Source organism: Cibotium barometz, chromosome 16 (genome assembly GCF_041138505.1).
Source record: "Cibotium barometz isolate CiBa-2024 chromosome 16, ASM4113850v1, whole genome shotgun sequence".
Taxonomy (NCBI): Eukaryota; Viridiplantae; Streptophyta; class Polypodiopsida; order Cyatheales; family Cibotiaceae; genus Cibotium; species Cibotium barometz.
The window spans coordinates 40,107,942-40,132,341 of record NC_141061.1 but is presented as its reverse complement, the minus strand read 5'-3'; the positions used below and the strand labels follow the sequence as shown (position 1 = coordinate 40,132,341).

At 44.2% G+C, this 24,400-nt stretch overlaps 1 protein-coding gene across 3 annotated transcripts in view; it reads right to left on the bottom strand.

Moving 5' to 3' along the window:
• Window positions 1-240: 240 nt before the first annotated feature.
• The window catches only part of LOC147630643 (uncharacterized), a 37,981-nt gene continuing 13,821 nt past the window's right edge, over window positions 241-24,400 (bottom strand). For 2 of the 3 annotated variants that reach the window (XM_086810573.1, XM_086810575.1), the window contains exons 5-7: window positions 2,755-3,055; window positions 2,553-2,607; window positions 241-742 (exon numbers count right to left, since the gene is read on the bottom strand). In XM_086810573.1, coding sequence (XP_086666699.1) covers window positions 668-742; window positions 2,553-2,607; window positions 2,755-3,055 — 431 coding nt within the window. In that variant the 3' untranslated portion in view covers window positions 241-667. Of the gene's footprint in view, window positions 756-2,552; window positions 2,608-2,754; window positions 3,056-24,400 lie in introns of all 3 variants that reach the window. The other variant, XM_086810574.1, reaches the window with a different exon arrangement.

Sequence of the window (24,400 nt, the reverse complement as noted above, 5' to 3'; positions counted from 1 at the left end):
GAAAAAGCTCAGTAGGGGAGAAGTCCATAGTGAGCACTTTTGCTCGGCCTCTTCATGGGCATTACAATAGTTGCACAACCTTTTGGAATGAGAGTGAAGACGCTCACCTTATATTCCTGTGTGGTGGGGTAGGGAACACATGGATTTACAAGCTTTAAAAAGTTATTCACTAAACGACCTTGTAACTACTCCAATGCATAATTTCAACATGTTTAAAGCTTTAAATTATATCTCAACACGCCCAGCAAAATTAGTGTTTGGTGAAACTGCCCAAAAATATGAGTTCAATCTGACCACATACTACTGCGTCCAAACATGTACTCAATGGCCCAAACATTGTATCTATTTGCAATTTTTTAGCTCTTTCACAAAGAATGGTGGGCCGGTCTAATGTGAATGCATACAATTCAAGGATTGAGTCTCTGCAGGTCCTTCCAAACATGGAGGCTGTAACATAAAAACAAAGACCTAAAAGGCAATATAATTTTACTATTTAATGTTGATGTAAACCTATCCAATGATATGACCATGAATCTACTGAATAATCCCACTTGTAGAGACACCCGTGAGTGCCAAACAAATACATTTTCCGAGCCCACAGTGGGAATAACTTATAGCATTAGTAGAATGAAGGCAGCCAAGCACATAGCCCCCCTGATCAGCTCGATCAAAGTTTGGCCAATGCGTTCAGCAAAGATTTATAGGCTGCACCACAATCCTTGAATTTCGCCTCGGCTGTGACCTGCAAATAGATACTTCCGCCACGAAATGAAATAGCTAACAAAAGGCCCAAATGTGAAAACGAACAGCATTGAGCTCAGGAAAAAAATATATTTTAGTTCTTTTTCCACAAGAAAGAGACTTCTATCAAGTATGAAAAAAGCGAACAGCTTTTTCCGTAAAGAAAACCAAAAAATGATCTCAGTTCCCCTCTTGGCTTTTTGGGGATGGACGGAAGAGAGAGAGAGAGAGAGAAGAAGAAGAAGATGATGATGATGATGATATATTAATGTCCATGGAAGCTAAATATGACCTATGCGACAAAAAACAGCTACAAAACGTCACATGTAAAATCTAGATAAAGCGAGAACGATGCTGATGATGATATATTAATGTCCATGGATCCTAAATATGACCTATGCGACAAAAAACAGCTACAAAATGTCACATGTAAAATCTAGCTAAAGTGAGGGTGCTAAATATGACCTATGCAACAAAAAACAACTACAAAACGTCACATGTAAAATCTAGCTAAAGTGAGGGTGTGCCCAGTTGGCCGTTGAAAGACCGGTGACCTCCCACGACTTGCACCCCCCCCCCCCCACCCAATTTCCAACATGGTATCATAGCCAAGGGTTGAAGTGTAACCTCTAAGCCACTAAAAGAGTAGCCAAGTTGAGTCTTTGAGCCATGAAAACATGGATCAAAAAAAATGTTCAGCCTCTGAGCTAAGAAAAAGTGGACAAGTTGGCACCAAGGGGTGTGTTGAGAAAAGTGGTGCCAAAGCATAATACTAGGAGATTTCCAAAAAAGGATAGACTAGAAGTCCTCCATTGCCTTAAGGTTTTGGAGTCAACCAATTTGTGGAAACCTCCAGTTAAGCGTGCATTGGCATGAACATATCTAGGATGGGTGACCTCAAAAGGATAGACCAAAGGTCCTCCATCGCCTTAAAGTTTTGGGGTCGACCAATTTGTGGGAACCTCGGGTTAAGCGGACGTTGCCGTGAACATATCTAAGATGGGTGAACTCCACCAAGACCTGGCCCCTCCACCCAATTCCCAACACCTCCGAGAATGGAACCTAGGCACATGCTGCGATAGCTCCTGAGCCAGTTTGCAGAGATGACGAAGACTGGGTTCAGAACTCATATAACCCAAGAAATAATAAGAAACATCGATGCCTTCTCGGCATTAATTAACCTACCAGGGGATGAAGAGAAGAGATGGAGTATGGTCATCCTAGGATAAGACCCTCTCTCATAGCCAAGTTGATTTCGAAGTCCGATAGAATGGGAGATCTGTACAGCTATCTAGCTGCTTTCAAACAAGTCTGTACTGCAGAAAGGATGAACTGATCTTCGAACTAGGATAGATGCTTTCAGCCTAACTTTAGAGAATAACGCTTTGCTCTGGCTTCAATTGTTAGAAAATTCCCAAAGAGAAACCATAGCAGACTTTGAGCTTAAGGATCTATGAGACCAAAAAGCTATTACTTGTGATCCAGAGAGGGAGACAGAGAGCGAGAAAGAGAGATGTTATTAACGTCTACGAAAGACCGAAGGGTCTATCAGACCAACAAGCTATTACATGTGATCCACACAGAGAGAGAGAAAGAGAGATTGGAAAGACTAGTAGCTTCACATCATTATCCATCTTTTATCACCATGATGGCACCTTATAACAAAATCTAGTTTTTCAAAATAAACTGCATACATGGACTGTTCTGCAGAGCAGGCCAGAAAGGTGTTGCACTCAAGAATCTAAACAAGTTACAGAAATGACCACGTGTAAAAGATTGAATGACCACATGCAAAAGGATTAACAACTGACCTTGGCTGCATCTTCATGTCGATCTGGGTGCCACTTCAAAGCCGATGAGCGAAATCTGGATATCATAAAGTGGGATTTATTTTCATGTATATCCCTCATGACATAGTGACACAATTTTTTAAAACATGAGGAATGCCACAGATTGCAAACCAGACAGTGTGCAATAGAGTCCCCAGAAAAAGCAAGCAAAACAGATCCTTACGCTTTCTTTAACTCTTCCATTGTTAAAGAACCGGAGGGAGATAACCCAAGGGTTTGTCTATCTGAGGGTGACCCAATAGTGGGTGGCTCCGTCTTCACTTTCTTCTTGCCTAGGTATTCACTGTTGCCTGAAAAGCCACCTGCGCTGCTTCTTTCTTTTGAAAAAGGAGAATCATACACAAATCTGAACTCCTGGGAGAAGTAATCACCCCAGCATTGACTATATGCTGTTTGCCACATGAACTGAAAGGGATCTTTCTTGAAAGCTCTCTGAGAAGCCCCTTGATTAGACTGACCAGATCCTGCATGTAATATGGATAATCAGATAAACTTAAAATTTTCATTAGCATCTGGCAGCACTAGCCTGGTTACTCTGTCGCTGAACATTGCACCCACCATCCACACTGGCTATAGCACTTACGTCCCTAAAAATTTGCTTCTAACAACATTTTTGGTGCCTTTTATGAAAAGCTCATCTATGTACCAAGAACTACATGCATGGTTGTTAGTAGCAGTTTGCACCCATAGATGCAAAGGCTATCACCTGCAAAATACTGTGCAGAATATGACACTAAAGACGTTATTTCAAAGCCCCATACATCTAGCAGCATGACATTGGATGAAGTTGCAAGATGTAGTATCCGTTTCTCACTGTGGAGGATGTCCAAAAATTTATAGCTGTCCTACAACACTTCAATATGTGTAACAGCAGGATTATGGTCAACGTACAGAATGTAAGACAATACAAGGTTTGAATGTACGTAGGAAACACCCGCAAGAAGTAGGATCTTTCACAACGCAAAAATTAAGCTCAAACTGCTCAATGCTAGAGATAGAGAACAATACTGTATTACTGATGTGAGACAATAGATGTCTAAGCCCCACAACAGTGTGCTTCTCTAAAGGGAGTTTCAATGGCTGAACTATAACTGCTGAGATAAGAGGTTGTATGCTAATAGAAAGCTATAGTAAGGCAAATAACTAGTGAATGGATGGGCTAGAGTGTGAGTATATAAGTAGTCTTTGTGAACTGCGTTCAGTCCCAACGCTGTAGGTACCAATTTGGTCGATATTACTCTTCCATGTACACCCGCTAATAATGCTAATCACAAAAGACCTACAACCCTTCCCCATCCAAAACCATTTGGGTGCTTGTTCAGGCCCTACAACCAATTTTTTTTCCAAATAAAGATCATTCCATTAGTTATAAAGAAAAACCAGCCATATGGCTGAATACAACCCTACTAAAACGCAGTCTAAATATACATATGAAATAAGGAAGGGAGGGCTCCCTCATTGGCTGGCCAGTCTATCGGAGGGAAGTTTTACAACTGGAGGCGGAGGGAAAAGCCACACTGGGGGCCTGTAGTGCCAAGTAGCTCCACCATTCTCCCTGGCTAGGAAGGGTTAGGGGTCCATGAACGGAAGAAAGCTTCACGCCGCTGCTGAATGCACTTTGAATCACCAGTCAAGCGCTCAAAAAGGCACCATAGGGTGTGTATGAGATCAATCCAAACGGAACAGATGAGCTCCACTTTGGGAGGAGGGAGGGGGATCAAGCCATCGATGGCCTCATTGCATTGGGCTCACCACATGTGCCAAGCAGCTATGCTGCTGATGATCTCCCATTGCAAGCTAGTGTGTGACTCTGGAGTCCAAGGCCGTATCAGAGTTGCTGCTACAATCGTGAAAGAGATGTGTGTGAGACCCAAAGCAAAGCCTCGACCATCATCCTCATAAAGTAGGGCCTTGCCCACCTCTGCAACCAAGCTACAGCCCCCCATATGATGGTGCAGGCAGTGCTCAGATCAGTGGTGAATAGGCGGAGGATGCGCTGCCATACCTGCTGTGCCTTGGGGCAGTCCCACGGGCAATGTCTCTGGCTCTCCTCAAGGCTGCTGCAAAGGCAGCAACTCACTAGTATGCCTGCAATTGCCATCCATGAGATGTCGGGGGCAGGAGCCCTTCTGGTTCAATGGCAGAGTCGATGTCCCAGATCATAATGGATGCTCCTCTCAGGGTGCCCCAGCTGTCCTGCGTGTTGGCTCCGGGAATCAACAATAACTCAGAGAGGTGCCTAGAGTCTGAGCTGGCCCCCCGCAAAGCCAACCCCAAGAGGTGTCAGCTCAACATGTGTCCTAAGGGAAGTCGGAAATAAGGGTTCCAGGCCATGGGCTGTCTCTCTCTCTCTCCCCTCCTGGCAAGTAGGGGTGTAAGATCTACCAGGATCTCCCGAAACACAAACAGCCTGATTAGTACCAAATAGAGGGGGATCCCCTAAACACAAACAGCTAGATTAGTACCAAATAGAAGGAAAGCAGGCTAGCTCACCTCCCAACCGTAGATTCCATCTGGAATCACCCCCAAGCCGAGGCTAAGGCTCCAATCCCACAAACCATGCCAGTCAACATTGGTATACCACGAACGCCTGCCTGTTGAGGCCTTCGTCATGACCGTCCGTGATCCATCGAATCAAATCATCTTCCCAACAGTAATCCTAGTTCATCACAGACCAACATAATAATAAACCCATAAATCACTTATATAGTGGCTACTACTGCTATAAATAATTGTCCAGTCATAAATAGCCAATATACTTGGCATTATTAACCATGAGACTTAGCTTCTTATATCATCATGCTTTCCCTAATACCAGGGCTCCCCTAACCCTATCAAATTAGGCCACTGATCTCAAGGATTAGCATTAGGTACATAACATACTTTCCCTCTTAAGACATTTCCACTCTTGGAAATAAAGCAAGGGAAACATAGCCACCTCAAACATCTGCCTCTGAAATCAAGTTTCATACTTGTCTAACGAAACCACATAGCTAGGTATCCAGGAATCAACTCAACTGAAGTTGCTATTCCTCTAGATTATCACCGTGGAAACAAGACAAAACCAGAACCTCCTCAGGCTTTTAAGGAACACAGCAATCCCTCGATCTCACAACTCCTCAAGAAGTCAAAAAACCAGAAATCACCAAGACAACTGTCTGCAGAATATCTTCAAGAATGAGGCAATAAATATTTGGGACCATTTAATTAGTAAAAGAGATACAAAGGATGCAAGGAATGACTTACAAAACATTGGATGCCTTCAAAGTGCATGGCTAATTGTAAGTGAGAGTGGTAACACGATCCTACCAAAGGCAATATGGATATTAACCAAGAAGGAGCACAATAAGATGAAAAGTATGATTACCTCTTTTTGTACACCAATAGCAATAATGCATGCATTGAAAGGTACCTTCACAAAGACCAAAAAGAAAGGAGAGGTACAATTATATGGCCTCAAGACATATGATTGGCACAATATATTACAGATATATAAATATTCGCTTATTCATTTTCTCTTTACGGTACATAATTTTGAAGATGAGTTCAATGTGGTGTCTGAGTTATTAACGTAGATATGGAGAGCACGTTTTTGACACATGTCAGGATTTTTAGAGGCTTGAGCATGCGATGTGGGATATGTGGTATCTTCTGATACACATTTCGTGCCCTGTGTAGTACGAGAGGGGGACACATATTTTATAGTGTGGATCCTTGTGATTATAAGCTACATGGTGGATACCAGGGAATGACGAGAGGGATGTTTAATAGCATGGCACTGAGGAGATTTTGGCTATAGGATGTTTGTCATGTTTATCATGGTTGTTAAGATTGACATAGGGAATGCTTCTTACACTTTAAAATTCAGGGATAACTTCACTTACTCTGGATAGTTTATCTGTGATTTTTTAACAACCGTTCATGCAGAAATTTCGTCGGGTTGTCACTTCAATCGCAATTCACGTTTGTTATAGCCGAGTGCTAATGACTAGTTACATAGTGACTTCGTAGTTACTTTTCTGTACGATCATTGATCTTTCCTTTTTGACACTACTGATTAGGGAGCCTTGATTTTACAATATGGTCCCCAGGTCTTATCTATTGTATGAAGGATCATAGAGGAGATTGGGCACATTTTTGTTGTAGTGCACGGTACTCTTGGAGGTACTTTTTGAGCATCCTTTGGTAGAGGTTACGACTCTACGCTGGGGTTTAGTGGGGCTCCAGATATGGTGGTAATTTTGTGGCTCAGCCATGGGGAGCATGAGTCTTGACTACGATCAAGACCAATTCACGTATGTGATTTAATACACTGATGTGATTTCTCTATGGTCACATGAGATAGCTTTATATACCTAGATGAATCCAGGAACATGCCCAAATTCACCTTTTAGGAACGTGCATGTTAGTCAACCCACAAGACTATATAACTATCAACTCCATTATGCATAGTATGGACTAGATACTACAATATCCCCACTAATGTCATTAGTGCCCAATAGTGGGTGTAAAACTCTGTATCAAGATATGCTCTCTCTCTCTCTCTCTCACACACACACACACACACACACGAGCATATATTCACACAAAGCCCTTCGTACTGAGTTTCTGTCAAACCTCCGGAGATGCAAGGCAGACTCAGCCATAATGAAGCCTAGCACTAAGGAAAGTAGCAAATAGAAAGAATTAGTACATCAAATAAGTAGTTGATAGGGCAAATGTATTGCTAAAGATAGAAAGAATAAGCACAATATCAATTGGCCGCAACTCGGACAAAAACTTCACAATGTGAAATATGCATGTCCCCTAATACGAATTATACACCCATATGAATCTAGGAACATGCCCAAATTCACCTTTTAGAAACGTGCATGTTATATAGTCATGGTAGTCAACCCACAAGACTATATAACTATCAACTCTATTATGCATAGTATGGACTAGATACTACGACATCCCCACTAACGTCATCAGTGCCCAATAGTGGGTGTAGAACTCTGCATCAAGATATGCTCTCTCTCTCACACACACACACATAAGAGCATATATTCACATAAAGCCCTTCGTACTGAGTTTCTGTCAAACCTCCGAAGATGCAGGTTATAGTTATCTGCATGTGGAGGATGGGCCTCTCTCCAATCGATTTTCCTTGAGGTGTATTAGTTTTATTGGTATTTGTACATTTGTTGTATGGCTCCTCACGGGACTTTCTCTACTTAGTCTCGTCTTAGTGTTTCTAGACGAGAGATGCTATCGCTTCGTTATGTGAGAAGAGGTTCTTTGATAGAAGTTGGTTATCCAAGGATTTTGGATCTACTGGATAGGGCAGGCACATTGGAGTGGGCGGATACAAAGGCTGGAAAAGTGGTGAGTTTCCTCAGTACAATTGGGAGCTTCGTTGTGTTGGGAGTTATCGTCTCTTACGAGTAGTGTGATTCTGTTCTAAGTAATATTTGAGATTTCCTAGGATTCTTCTCTTGTTATTTGGGCAGTTGTCCATGGGTACTTTGATTGGCATGACGAGTTGTCTCTGCTTTTCAGAGATTATTGTGTAGGACTTTTCTGTGGTAGCAGTACTGGGAGACTGGGTAGCCATTTATGGCTGTGCTCAATGCTAGTGAGTAACTACAGGCACAATGTTCGTTGGGGTATTGACATAGTTTGTCATTTTTTTCAGTGTTAAGAACTTATGGTAGTCCCAAGATTGGAGGTCTTAGGAAATGTTGTATTGGCAAATTTATGTGGGGGTCTAACCTGAAAGTGGCTCACGTTCAGGTAGGAGTCTAGTTGTATCAAGACCGTGTCCAAGAAGGAATTGATCTTTCTAACTTGGGTTTATGGGTCTAAAGGAATTGATCACTCTAACGTGGACTTACGGGTCTAAAGGAAGTCTTCTATGAAGTATATCTTGGTGGCATGCGATGCTAGGATATGCTGCATATTGGATTTCCAGAGGCATCCATATTTCTATTTGGGTGTTAGTTAATTGAAGGTGAGACGCGTTGATTTCTGAATCAATTACAGGGAAGAGGGAAAAATCGATTGGGGATTGCAGATGATTGGAGTGCTCTTGTGGATTGATTGCATCTTTGATTGGATCTAGGATTGGGGTGGTGAAACTCTTTGTTTGGTCGCTAGTATGGTGAAGCTGTTATGTTTTGCCTATTCTGAGTGGTGTTGGGAAACCGGTTGGGTTACCAATGGATCTTGAGGCATACACATATATTTTGCATAGATCCATACTCAAAGATCTTATCACTAATGGCATTTCAGTGGATTTAATGGATAGATTTATTCTTTTGTGCTTTTGTGAAGGGTTAGTTTGTGTGCTGGATATCGCCAGCAACTTAAATATTCAGGGTCGCAGACTGGTGAGTTGATTTGTAAAACATATATGGAGCATATCGTGGTGGTATGGGACACTAGGGTCTACTTCATGTGCGGTTTACGGTTTTTCGGTGAGGTAGATGTTTTAACCTCCAATGTGATCCAGAACTTATGATTGCTGGATGGTAAACTGATGTTTTACTTGCCTTTGTTCATGAAGTATGAGCTCTATCCCCAAATGTGGCAAATATACAGTTATTGGATTTGTTATCTAGGACTGTGTGGTAGGGTGCTGGCTAGTGGGGTTATACTAGTTCGACTTGGTCCTAGTAACATTGTGATGCTTGACATAGTGGTTGGGCAGAATTTGAAGTTTCTAGGTAACATCAGGTAGTCAAGATTGACTGGGTTGAGTTCTTGCTCATGATGATTGTCCTCAGTCTGTCAGGCAGCAAAGAGGATATATCATATTTTGGTAAAAAATGTTGTACGCATTTGGCAAAAGGAGACCATATGATTTGGTCAAATTCGCCTATGATGATGCTAAGCATAGGACTTCTCGCGACAACTAGGTTATGTTTAGTGCGGGTTTTGATAGCCCGAGTTTCCCTAAGGTTAAGACCTTAGAACTTGAAGGTATAAACCTAGGAACAACTAACCCTGGAAAAGGGCAGATGGTTTGTAGTCATTGCAAGCATAGGACTCCTGGCAACAACTAGGTTAAGTTTAGTGCGGGTTTCGATAGCCTGGGTTTCCCTAAGACTTCAGAACTTGAAGGTAAAACTCTAGGAGCAGTTAACCTAGGAAAAGGACAGATGGTTTGTAGTCACTGCATGGATTTGCATTGACAGATATTGACTTGCACTAGAGGGTTTTTATCTATGGTTTCAATCTCTAGGAGCAATTAACCCTAAAAAGAGCGGATGGTTTCGAGTCATTGCATGGGTTTGCATTGACAAATATTGACTTGCACTAGAGGGTTTTTATCAGTGGTGTTCTGGATTGAACACAGTCCTGATAGAAGCATTCTCTAAGGTTACTTATGACGAGAGTGCAGAGATACCTATTAGTTATATGATTCTCGGATAGGGAAGTACTTGCATACATCTCTAGGTGACCATCTGATTGGGAGAGGTACATCCATATGGCATATGCTTTGTCAATGTTGTTCTAGCATTCGGATACTGCTCACAGTCTGAGTATGCTGATGTTCAGTTTTCAACCTTCATCTCCAGTAACTTTGGGACCTAAGGGTATTTGGATTGATGCGGCTGGAGATTTCCAAGAGGATAGCTAGTTAGTGAGCATGGTTATATTTTGATAGGAGGCATTCACCGAGGGAGGTACCCACTGGAATGGTTTGTTTGAGAGTAGCTAGGAGTTCTGAGACGTGGGGAAGGTTGGGAAGTTATCCCCTAGGTATGAGGTATTATGTTGTTCTCTCCACCCCGTAAAGGTTGCTCCCGTAAGAAGACCCCTCATAAGTAGTGGCTGAACCAACCACTGCCCTCTTGAAGGATTATCACCAGTTCCCACAAGAGTTGAATACTAGCATGGAACTAAGCTAGCAATTTGACTATCTTCCCCTCGAAGTAAGTTTTCTCCAACACCCCCTCTACCATGTCCCGCTGAACCTCCATATAAGCCCCTAACCTACGAGATCGTCTTCCTCATGGTCGTAGACATCTCACCAAGATGGAGCCATTCAGCCATGGGTAAGAGATAAAAACCGGAGAATGAAGACTGCTATCACAAGATAACCTATGTGACTGATTCTATCATTTCGCATTTAAAGAGAGAAAACCTACGCATTCACATGAGAAAACACGAGAGAATATGCAAAAAAAGCACTGCCTACCTATACTCCACACACGAGAATCGGAAACCTTGTGTATCCACATGAAGACTGTCTCCAAAGTTTCGTCACTCACCGAGTTAGAAAAGTTTGCTTTAGTCCCGCTTTTTAAGTAGGATAAAAATATCCCTATTTCCAAAAAAACATGACCTTGTTGCTTTTTAAATATAAAAATAACAACATGCTTTTTCCTTTAAAAAAATGTGGCCCCCAAATTTGCATCAGCCCCATGCGGCTGCATTTTTTTCTACTGCAAACTTGCTTGGCACCCCATGCAGTTCATGCACGTGTTCCCATAGGCAACTCCTATGCACATGATCCATAGCTACAAAAGCGCACTACAACCCATGCATAAAACCTGTACAACCTGTTGCTACAGCACGTATTCACCAGAGGTGTGTGGCGTATCTTCACCTTACAAGCAAATGTAGAATAACTTGTGAGACGCCTCATTTCAATCTCAATCAAAAATCATAACCCTTCATATTCTCATGTGATAAGACGAATCATAAGGTGTTTAAATAAACACCATTTGAACACATGCATAGGACATTGAATAGTCATCACTTCAAGGTTTGAAGAAGCAAAACCTTTATTATCATGATTTGTGTGCATGACTAGTGTTGTGGTTAGCAACACGTACACGGTTTCAAATCATGGCGTGAGAATTTTGCTCTCCTAGGGTGTAGCATTGTCAATTGACAATACCTCATTATCTAAGCAAATGTTAAATCAAGAGATGGTGGTGCAACAAATGAGTAGAAGGGCATGGCTCCATTTTTGAATTATTACACAAAGGAGTAAATTGTACTGGTTTATTTTTCCATTCTTCCACAAACAAATGGGAGGAGATGGCTCCACTTCTTTTATTCTTATAGAAAGCACACTGAAAGCTATCATGCTTGCAAATGTTTAGATAACTCGGTATGTAGGATAAAAAATAATCATGGTATATAAATAGATTGGCAGCCGTTACGTCTTCTTTACATAAAAGCATAAAAACTTTGGATGAATCTTTTAAATATTCTATCTTATATGTGCGACAAGAAGAAAAACATGCTCCAATTAGGCGTTCCGTGTTTCGGGTTTCCGGGACAGATTTCCCCCCCTTCTTGCACATACGCATACATACCACTCACTCACTCTCTCTCTCTCTCTCTCATGTGCGCCTAGAATCCACAAAGTTCTATCATGCAAGCAACCATCAAAAACACATACTTCTTTCTTGCAAATCAAACATAGATATGGTGACTGAGAGAGATACCTGAGTCCAACGCAAACTTGAAAAGCAATAGAAAGACATGCAAGCCTTATTCCTGCTTCCGCGAAGGATTTCTCCGATACCAACTGTGAGATCCACCAAGATCTCCCTAAACACAAACAACCACATTAGTACCAATAGAAGAGGTGCAGGCTAGCTTACCTCCCAACCGTAGATTCCATCCCGAGCTGGAGGCTATGGCTCCAATCCCATGAATCATGGTAGTCAGCGCTGGTATACCACCAACGCCTGCCTATTGAGGCCTTCGGCATGATCATCCGTGATCCGTCGAATCCAATCATGTTCCCGATGGTAATCTTGGTCCATCACAGAGACCAATAGTCAAGAAACATAATAATGAACCCAGAAGTCACTTATATATTGGCTACTGCTATTATAAATAATAGCCAGGTAATAAATAGCCAGTTTACTTGGTATTATTAACCATGAGCCTTAGCCGCATGATCAGCCTGCTTTCCCTAACCCCAATGCTCCCTAAATCCTACCGGATTAGACCACTAATCCTGAGGATTAACATTAGGTACGTAACAATGGGGAACTAAAATATCGATGCCAAACTGGCATCCAAGCTGCACAGCTATGTCATGAGGGATCAATTTGAACACAACTTGTCTCAGTTGATCCTCGCACCTAAAGCCAAGCAGAACTCAACCGTTACTACAAAGCAGCGGAGGTTCCCTTCCGAACCCGTGAGGTATGCTGCGATGTCATCTGCAAACTCTCCATCCAGTAACTCCTCCACGATGCAAATGGGCAAGTGCAACCCCCGGAGGCCTGTATCATGCACATGAAGAAAATAACTTAGCCATGAAAAGGAAGAAGAATGGTGCAAGCGGGCATCCCTGGCACATCCAAGCGGGAAATGGCAAAGCCCTCTCCTCCGCAGCCCTAAAGGACCTAGCTGTGGACTCCCTTGTAGAGGGTCGCAACTCCCTAGATCTAGGCGTGTGAGAATCCAAGTCTCATCATAGTCCCCTCCAAAAAAGCCCAATCAACTCTGTCATATGCTTTCTTTAAGTCAAGAAGCAAAACAGCCATATCCTCCCCCCAAGTCTAGATATAGTTGTCCCCTCCCAAAAGTTGAAGATATTATCCAAGATGTTGCGATGCCGGATGAAGCCAATCTGGGTAGCATGGATCGAATCCAGGAGGGAAGGCTGAATGTCATGTGCATGCATATGGACATGCCTAATCCAAGGCTAATCCCTGGTGGGCAGCACATAAACAGTAGATTAGGGCTTAGATTTATGCAGAAGACCTCCACGTGGGCAAGGATAGCAGTTGCTAGGTGGACAGGAGCCTGTAGATGTAGATGAAGTCAGCAGCATGTGTTTTATTGTTGTCCATGGAACTGGCCGACAACAGGTCGGCTAGTTCATTAAGTGTGCCAAGAGCCTATAAAAGGCATAACATTGGTCATTGTAGATCATCTCTCTCCCCTATGGAGTTAGGTCATAAATAGGCTTTTGAGTACCTCTTTTGGAAGGCCAAAGGCCTCAGAATACATGTACCTTTTTGTACTAAATGAATATACTGAATACACTGTGTTCTTGCATCAAGAGTTCCTATGAAGTGCTTAGGGTTGAAAGAAGACACCGAGCTTCCACGCATGTCACAGTGGATCAGAGCATCAGGCTCAGCTATGCCAAGTGTTGTTGGTGTCCTAGGAGAAGTGCACAGGTCCAAGGAGAGTAGCTCAGCATGTGTCAAGACCACCTTGAAGCTGGTTGGTGTCAGGCAAACCCAAGGGGAGGGTTTCATGAGAGTTGGCAGCCAGTTGGAGCTGCCCCCAAAAGCTTTTATGGAGCAACTCTAACCAATGATGTTCATCCAAGGGGTGGAGCCAAGGGTGCCAGGATCAGTTTCAAGAAGAAGGGATTGGAGTGGAAATAGAGACAGGGCAAGGTTTTCCGTGAAATGGTTGCCATGACGGGAAGGATGGCAAGTATGGGAGACCATATGTGGAGACAAGGGATGATGATAGTCATCCAGGGTCAAAGGTTGGAATCCCATCATCAAGTTTAGCATGAGGGGATGTCATGTGCATGCACATGGACATGCCTAAACAAAGGCTAATCCCTGGTGGGCAGGGATAAACATTAGATTAGGGCTCAGTGTGAGGATTATGTTGTTAATCCCTCATATTGTGTAGTAATTACTACTTAAGTACTTAACTTAGAGAACAAAAGCCTTCAGGAGAACACTTGAGAGAAGACCTGAATTGACTTGAATTGAATTGATTAAACTGAGTACAATAGGTCTCTTATATAGGAGATGAAGAGACACATTTAAAGAGGCATGTCCTTTGGCGAAAGGACATGACCATAGACGAAAGGATACAACTTTAGGCTAAGGGATGTGTCTATTCGATGTAGAGGCACAACCATTCATCAAGGGATACAACCATTCGTCGAAGGGATGTGGCTATTCGATGAAGTGGTACATCCTTTGGCGAAGAGTCGCAACCAATTGAGGGTAGGGGTTCCCTTGGCTGGTTACTCTTTGCATCTGCAAGCAACAGGAATCAGCAATGAAGAGAGTATCTGATACATACATATGTCGCAATCGTGACATTCCCTCCCATTTAAAATAAAACCCATGTGTCAAATGATAGACATCCGTTTGTCAAAGAACTCCTGAAGAAGATTAGGGTACTGCTACATTTCTTCATCTGTTTGCCAAGTGGAATCAGACTCATCCAAATCCATCCACTTCACAAGAAATTCTGTAGTCAACTTTCTTCTTGTTTCCTTCTGTCGTACGTCAAGAATTACTTCTGGAACAAGGATAATATGGTCATCTTCAATTTTTGGTACATATGAAGATAAGTCTGGAACAGGCGAATCTCCTTGAACATACTGTTTGAGCCAAGAAATGTGAAAAGTCGGATGAACCTTCCCCCATGAAGGTGGAAGTTCCAACTTGTAATTGACAACTGAATTTTTCTTAAGAATCTTGAAAGACCCATAGAAGCGAGGTCGCAACTTTGGAAAAACTGACTTCACTGTTTTGTAGCGGTGAGGTGCCACATATAACAAGACCAAATCTCCTTCTTGAAAATCTGCATGTCGACGATGCTTGTTGGCTTGTTTTTTATATGTTTGTTGCAAATGGACCAATTTATCTCGAACTTGCACAAGCACATCTTGCATCTCCTGAACCAACTGATCTGCCAATGCCACTTTGTGTTGTAAAACAAAGTTTGTAGGCACAAGAGAAGTATGCCCATATGTTGCTTGAAATGGAGTTAATCCAATTGTTGAATGATGGAAATTATTCTAAGCAAATTCCACGAGTGGCAAATAATCTTCCCATGATGCCAAACGGGATTGAATGTAATATCGAATCATTTCTTCCAAAATCTAATTGACTCTTTCAGTCTGACCATCTATTTGAGGATGATAGGCTAAACTGAACAACAAATTCATGCCAAGAGATTTGAACAAAGACGTCCAAAAATGTCCAGTGAACTTTGGATCTCTGTCAGAGATGGTCTTCGGCAAACCATGCAATTTGAAGACATGTTGCACGAACAATGACGCCACATCTAGGGCTAAAGCAGCTTTCTTGCAAGGAACGAAATGCGCCATTTTGGAAAATCGATCAACCACCACAAGAATCTGAGCATTGCCTTTGGATGAACGAGGCAAAGTGGTAATAAAATCCATACTGATACTTTCCCATCTCTCATTGGGAACTGGCAACGGTTGAAGTAACCCTTGAGGAAGTTGTCGAGATGCTTTCATTATCTGACATGAATGACAAGCTTTGACAAATTTGATAACATCTTACTGCATCTGAGGCCAGAAGTATGTAGCAGACAAAAGCCGATATGTCTTGTTGATACCAGGATGAGCAGCATAAGGAACTTCATGATGCTCTTGAATGAGAATCTTCCACAATGAAGTATTGTGAGGCACACAAATGCGATCAGAAAAGAACAGCAACTCATCCATGATGGTGTAGACTGCAAACATGTTCATTTCTGCAGGACTGGGATTAGAAGATTTGAGAGCACGGAACGCATCTCCAAAATCTCTATCAGTCAAATACTCATTTTTGAAACAAGCAGGGATTTCCATTTGCACATCTGTGATGGCAAAATTAGTGGCTCGAGGCATGCGGCTCAAAGCATCCGCAACCACATTCTGAAGACCAGGAACATACTAGATAATCATGTGGAAATTAGCCAAGAATTCAACCCATCGGCCTTGTCGAGAGTTCATAACAAGTTGAGTGAAAATATATGTCAGAGATTGATGATCTGTACGTACAACTGAATCTGCTCCAAGAAGATAATGTCTCCAAGTCCGATAAGCATGCACGATTGCCAAAAACTCCTTATCATACACAAGATACCTGCTTTGAATGGCTGAAAATTTCCTGCTGTCAAAAGCAATGACACAATCATTCTGCATCAAAACTCCACCAGAAGCACGATCTGAGGCATCTGTCATCAAAGGGTTGGGTGGGATCTGCAATGGCCAAGACCGGGGTTGTCGTCAAGGCATGCTTGAGATCATTGAAGGATTGTTCAGCTTCAGAAGACCACTGAAGTTTGTCCAACTTTGTCAATTCTGTCAAAGGGGCAGCAATCTCTGAAAACCTATGCACCTTGCTGTGATAAAAGTTAGCAAGTCCCAAGAAAGATCGAACATCTGAAATGGTGAGAGGCAAAGGCCAATCCACAATTGCCTGAATCTTCTTAGGATCTCCTGCAATCCCATTACCAGAAATGATGTGACCAAGATATTCCACATGGTTCTTGAAACCGGCCTTCAGATAAGCAAAGGGCGGTGAAACAAACACTCGCACATAAAACACTTCAACACCATTGAGGACCTAGAAAAGGAAAACAAACAGGGGGAGCTAGAGTGCTCCTGCAAATAGTACACGGACACCGATTGGCCCCAAATCGCAGTGGCGCCCCTTGCGGTATTTCTTTAATTGATTATAAGAGCTTTGATTACAATATAAGGTTGGGAACTCGGCCGTCACAGTAGAACCCCTGAAGCCTGCAAAGAACCTGCATCTGGCTTCTTGTCCACTCGGCATCCACAAACAAGTCCAGCCAATGTTCACATCGAAAGACTCTCTCACATTGAGTCTGCATACAGAAGCTTTCTCCCATGATCAAGGCTGCCACAACCATCCATAGCCTCTCACACTATGAACAGCATCACACCCTGACACATCCAGTGCTCCTACATCACAACACAGACTCCCAAACTCTCTCAAAAGAGTATCACACCACAGCATACCATACAGTTGACACACCTGTACAAATCCTCTCTACCTTCCAAGGGTACTATCCATCTCTGTCATGGATTCCCTGTCTCCTGCCCAATCAGTAGCAAGGCTGTACCAAACATGTGTCCAGTCCTGTACCTTCTGCCTGCATGTGACCTATCTCCTGGAGAAACCCAAAAACATGTCTCTTCGAGAAACCTACGACCTGTTTCCACATGAAACCCTTAGGCCTGTTTCCCTTTGAAACTTCTGTCCTGTTTCCATACATCTAGTTACATGTTCTCTCATGAAACATCTGGCAACATAGAGATGCCCATAACTGTAGGTCCCACTGTTCCTTTCTAGCAGGAAGAAAACAATCTGCTCCATGAGCACGCAGCCATGCGAGCTTGCATCACTCCCATGCCAAGAAACAAAACCAAATGACCTGTACTTGCAGCCAAAAACCCAAGCACATAGCTGAATTTGCAACCAAACAAAAACAGCCCATAAACAGTCCTGTTTCCACCCTCTGAACTGCCAAACCCTTCCTCTCACAAAGGGCTAGAGATAACCACTCTGGAACAGCCTTGAGCCAGTGAAAAGAGAGACTCCGAAGGACATCACCTGCAGTCCCACTTGCTCACAAAGAAAGAGAGACTTACAGTCTTTATGTCGCTTTCCACAAAAGAGAAAAAGACACGAGGTAAAGCCCCGTTGTGTCCTGCCTTCTTGTTCTGCAGTCCACGCCTTTGTGTCCAACTCTGCCTGTATGGACAGCAGCACAACCAGCCAGCTTCATGCCAAAAGCAAAGGGGAAAGAGGGATTCAATAGGCGCCTGTTTCTGTCCTGTCCCTACAGCTGTCCGTACAGCTGTCCGTACAGCTGCCACGTGAGCATATGCAAGCACTCAATGCATCCAAACACTACATCCACTAAGTACTTTCCCACATATGTCTCATGGCCATCCCGCAGGAGTCACACCCAGTGGTGCATCCTTGAACATAATAAAGCACTTGATGTATCATACCAACATACATGCAGCAGATGACACAATGCAGAGTATTTCCCAATGTATTCTCAATGGTACCAGGATCCAATGGCACCAGAATACAAAAATACCTCTACCTCAAAAAGTGTATGCATACATGCACTAATAGAATTCGATCCATATTTCCATGAATCAAACCAACTCTAGGACTGCTCGCAAGACTTATGTCCTCCATAGAGTTATCCATAGTTGCAGTTAGAGTTCAAGGTGCGCGCGACTGCCAACTTTACCATTTCATGTGACTAGTACACAATATCATAGAAGTCCCATAAGCAGATGTACTGTCAGCCTCAGTACCTTCGGGTGAATACAAAGATGTCACCAAGCGACTCCTAGATAACAAATGAGCCTGTCTGTAACAAGGGAGCGGAGGTGCTACTCCCCTCTTGAGCATCAGGCAATACTCCAGACCTATGCTCTGCTGAACCTGAATGAGCCGTAACAAGAGTCGACTCCAACTCATAGGCATCAAGATAAAGCTGCAACTCCTGAGGTGAATCTGCTAAGTCACCCTCCTCCATCCACTTCGCATCCATCAGTGAACCTCCTCCATCCACTTCGTATCCATTAGTGAACAGCTCTTGAACTTCACAGGATAGCGACGGGAAACCTTACCCTGTACCTTTCTTTCCTTATGTGCCAGTATCTGCTCGGGAATAAGAACATCGTCAAGTTCCTCCGCTTCCGTCTGAGCCTCATCTGATACATCCTCAGGCACCCAAAACCTGCTTGCACTCCACCCAAGTGATAAGCACAAGTCCTCGATGAAGCATAGTAGATCACCACTGCTAAACATAGAAAGAAACTGTCTTCCGAACCCATGAAGCCTCTATGAAGATACCACTGGTGACAAACTGTCGAAAGCCATAGCCTTCAACGCATCTCCTGCACCATAACACTTCAACTGCTTCTTGTTCCTGGCCAACTACTTCTTGTCTTGTCCTTGGTGTCTTTTCTCCTGAACTCCATCTTCAGCTCTTGCTCTTCACCTCATATAGGCAAAGACACAAAATCATGTACTGTGTCCTGCACTTCCTTTTCACTTTCCTCATGTTGAAGCTTTTGATGTGACTCTCATGAGACAACCACGAGCTCGCCTCCTTGAGAAAGTCGACGATGTGTCCCGGCAACGGAACCTTGTAACCGGCCTTCAGATAAGCAAAGGGCGGTGAAACAAACACTCGCACATAAAACACTTCAACACCATTGAGGACCTAGAAAAGGAAAACAAACAAGGGGAGCTAGAGTGCTCCTGCAAATAGTACACGGACACCGATTGGCCCCAAATCGCAGTGGCACCCCTTGCGGTATTTCTTTAATTGATTATAAGAGCTTTGATTACAATATAAGGCTGGGAACTCGGCCATCACAGTAGAACCCCTGAAGCCTACAAAGAACCTGCATCTGGCTTCTTGTCCACTCGGCATCCACAAACAAGTCCAACCAATGTTCACATCGAAAGACTCTCTCACATTGAGTCTGCATACAGAAGCTTTCTCCCATGATCAAGGCTGCCACAACCATCCATAGCCTCTCACACTATGAACAGCATCACACCCTGACACATCCAGTGCTCCTACATCACAACACAGACTCCCAAACTCTCTCAAAAGAGTATCACAGCACAGCATACCATACAGTTGACACACCTGTACAAACCCTCTCTACCTTCCAAGGGTACTATCCATCTCTGTCATGGATTCCCTGTCCCCTGCCCAATCAGTAGCAAGGCTGTACCAAACATGTGTCCAGTCCTGTACCTTCTGCCTGCATGTGACCCATCTCCTGGAGAAACCCAAAAACATGTCTCTTCGAGAAACCTACGACCTGTTTCCACATGAAACCCTTAGGCATGTTTCCCTTTGAAACTTCTGTCCTGTTTCCATACATCTAGTTACCTGTTCCCTCATGAAACATCTGGCAACATAGAGATGCCCATAACTGTAGGTCCCACTGTTCCTTTCTAGCAGGAAGAAAACAATCTGCTCCATGAGCACGCAGCCATGCGAACTTGCATCACTCCCATGCCAAGAAACATAACCAAATGACCTGTACTTGCAGCCAAAAACCCAAGCACATAGCTGAATTTGCAACCAAACAAAAACAGCCCATAAACAGTCCTGTTTCCACCCTCTGAACTGCCAAACCCTTCCTCTCACAAAGGGCTAGAGATAACCACTCTGGAACAGCCTTGAGCCAGTGAAAAGAGAGACTCCGAAGGACATCACCTGCAGTCCCACTTGCTCACAAAGAAAGAGAGACTTACAATCTTTATGTCGCTTTCCACAAAAGAGAAAAAGACACGAGGTAAAGCCCCATTGTGTCCTGCCTTCTTGTTCTACAGTCCACGCCTTTGTGTCCAACTCTGCCTGTATGGACAGCAGCGCAACCAGCCAGCTTCATGCCAAAAGCAAAGGGGAAAGAGGGATTCAATAGGCGCCTGTTTCTGTCCTGTCCGTATAGCTGTCCGTACAGCTGCCACGTGGACTGTACCTGCAACTGTACCTGACTGCGCCACCTGTGCCTGCAGCAGCCCTGACCTGCGCCGCCTGTACCTGCACCGCCTGAATCTGCACTTGCAGCAGCCTGTACCTGCACAGCCTGTACCTGCACAGCAGCCGTACACTGTACCTCCAGCAGTCGTACAGTTCTGCACAGGCTCTTCTGTGCGCAGCCAGCATGCAGTCCACTTCTCCCATGAAAAAGCCACACGCTTCCTCAAGAGTTAGGCGCCTCCTTTGCCTGCCAGCCCCTCTTCTTCCCAAAAAGCACACGTGGCCCCAAAATAGCATATGGGCCATGTTTTTCTTTAATGAAGGGCTTTATAATAATTTTTAAAGGTTTTTAAACCTTTGTCCCCACCAAAACCCTTTGCCCCCATGGGAGACTTTAATCACTTGGCCCCCTTCACACTTGGGGTTGTCCCACACATGGGTTTACTTTTTGACTCCAACCTGATGCCATTCACACTGTCCACCATGTCCCCGTGCACACCTGCATCTTGTCCAAAGAAAAACACAAGGTCGTGACTGTCTTGAAAAATTCGCTCTTCTTCTTGTTGATGTATAGCATATTGGTGCGTAGTACTTCAAAGACAATCTGTAAATGCTCTTTGTGATCGACCATAGATCGGCTAAAAACCAGAATATCATCGAGATAAACAATCACAAACTTGTCCAAGTACGGCCTAAAAATTTCATTCATCAGGGTCATGAAAGTGGCCGGGGCATTGGTTAACCCAAAAGGTATGACCAAGAATTCATAATGGCCATATTTTGTCCCAAAGGCTGTCTTGTATTCATCACCATTACGGATACGAATTTGATGATAGCCGGACTTCAAATCAATCTTGGAAAATACCTTTGCACCAAGCAATTGGTAACAACTCATCGATGCGAGGCAACGGAAATTTGTTCTTGATTGTCAGCTTGTTGAGAGCACGGTAATCAATGCAAATCCACATTGATCCATCCTTCTTTTTGACAAGCAAAACCGGGGCTCCGAAGGGACTTTTGCTGGGACGGATGTGACCTTTGTCCAGCAACTCCTATAATTGCCTTTGTATCTCCTGAGATTCAGAGTAAGAAACACGGTCTGGAGTTCGGGTTGGAGGAGGTTGACCTGGGATAAGATCAATCGCATGATCCACAGGACGACGAGGAGGCAAAGTCGTCGGAAGATCATTCGGAAACAGATCCTGAAAAGGCCAGAAGAAGGGTTGCTCCAAGTAAGCAGTTGTTGATGGCAAGGCTTGAGATTGCTCACTAGTTTCTACTTCAATCTCCCGTAACATGACCAAGGATGTTGTACAGTCACGTTTGCGAACGAGGCATTTGACTTGCAAGGCAAAAACAACAGTGATGGGTTTGGCACTAAAAAGGCCACGAAATTCTAGCTCTCGACCATCATGGTATAACTGGATTGAATGAGAACGAAAGCTGATCACTGGATCATATCGATACAGCCAAGATTGTCCCAGTATCATGTCATAATGTGACAACGGCATCCACCATCAGCAAGCTCTACTTGAAAAGCATCCACAAAATGTCAGGTTTGTAGGCGAAGCTTGTGAACCAAAGAAGTGCCCACAAAATTAGTGCAACAGCCACTGTCCAACCAGCACATTGATGGGATGGTCGCCAATGAAACCCAGAAGACTAAGGACCTGCTTGGAAAGATTCATCGGAAACGTGAACAGACCAAGCTATTTGTTTGTTTTTGTCTTTCACAGCATGATCAGCATGGTGGCAACTGTCCACCTGAGAATTGCGCCGAGTGTTGGAGGGTTTAGGGCGCTGAGGACATTCATACCACCGGTGATTGCTAGGACAAATGGTACAGAGGCCTAGACGACTAGGTTGGGATGAAGTGGCAGTCAATGAAGAGGTTTGCTGTCCGGAAGAGGTTTCTCGTTTGATGTTGCGCTGATCATTGCTGCAACGGTCCTGTCGGAACCGATCTCGGTTTCTGCTGCCAGAGAATTCGGTCTGAGAGAATCTTGTGTTTGACGCGGGAGCTTGCTCGGAAAAGCGCGACCGGAAGGACCGTTGTCTAGAATATGGTCGTCGAGAGTTGGGTTGTCCAGGATTGGGACGCTAGGGTTGGCTAGTACCATTGGATCGGGCGCCGGAGAAAAAGTTCCTGGAAGGACGCCTGTAATCACTAATGCGCTCGACATACGAGATTGCTTCATCCAGGGTGGCAGGATTGTACTTATGGACTTCGTCTTGGATCATGGGTTCAAGCCCGTCAATGAAGCTGTGAAGCTGGTCAGAGGGGCTGAGTGTCTATCTCGACAGCCAGTTTTTGAAACTCTGAGATATACGCAGCCACGGAGCCAGTTTGACTTAGGCGGCAGGGAGGACCTGGCATGAAAGTTCGCATTGGCACGCTCAAAAGCCTTGCGAAGAGCACGCCGAAATTTATCAAACTTGCCATCTGAAATCCTGCGTCGCCACCAAAGGAAGGCGGTATCTTTCAAGAGGGTATTGGCCAATGCCACCTTTTTTTTTTCGAGCAATTCGCTATTTGAGAAATAAACCTCCATCTTGTAGAGCCAGTGATCGATTAACCGCTTATCGCGGCGGCCATTGTAGGGCTCAGATAACTTGATATCCATCTTTCTTGTCTGTACTGTGGTCATTAATTTATACAAAAGTTTGAGTTCAACATTGTCTACGTCGGTGGTCGGATCGGGAGGAGTTGAGGGATCGTCTTGCTGGCCCACCGAGGATGATAATGATGATGTTGGAGAACGTGAACGACGCGCTCACTGTGACTTCCTGGATCCCTCGCGCTGGTGTTGGTGCCGTTGTTGCATGTCTTCCATTTGTGATCGCATTGATGCCATACCGTCGAAAAGGGCCCGTTGCAAGTCCTCCATCTGTTGTTGAAGAGTGGTCATCTGCAAGGCCTCCATCTGAGGATCGACGGGTGGCACGTTGTCGTGCGAAGTCAACATCTGGAGAACTCGGAGAGAGAGTACTGAGGTGAAGCAAGAAACGTCCACCCGAAATGTAGGATGGAAGGAACAGCGGCTGGAGAGACAGTAACAAGATCCTCGTACTCGAAGTTGGGATCCTCCACTTCCTCCGTATCGTTCTCGGAGGTTACTCCGTCTGCTTCCGCTTCTGCGTTTGGTTCCGCCAAAGAGCTGGGCACCGGAGATAATGGAGTATAATCGGGGACGAAGATCTCGAAGTAGAATGTCACAGGAGGGCGCGTGGAGGAGATATTGCGGAGGCCATCCACGCTACACTCTGGAAGAAAGTGTGCCAACTGAGGGTACCGTGACAGAAAATACTCGAAATGAGTAAGGTGCAGTGGCTCGAAGGTGAGGAAAATAGTCCAGATCGCCCATATGTCCGGTTCGGTTACATGCGGGCTCCTGACATGTATGCGGTACACCTGTGAGGCCGGGACTACTGGGATAGGAGAGTCTGGGAGACTTGGAATCCACCCAGCATCGGCGGGAAGTGGCACCGGTTTTGGAGTGGGGGCCGGAGGAGGGCTGTGTTCGGGAAGAAGAACCTCGGGGATCTCGTCGATGTAACTCAGATAGGAG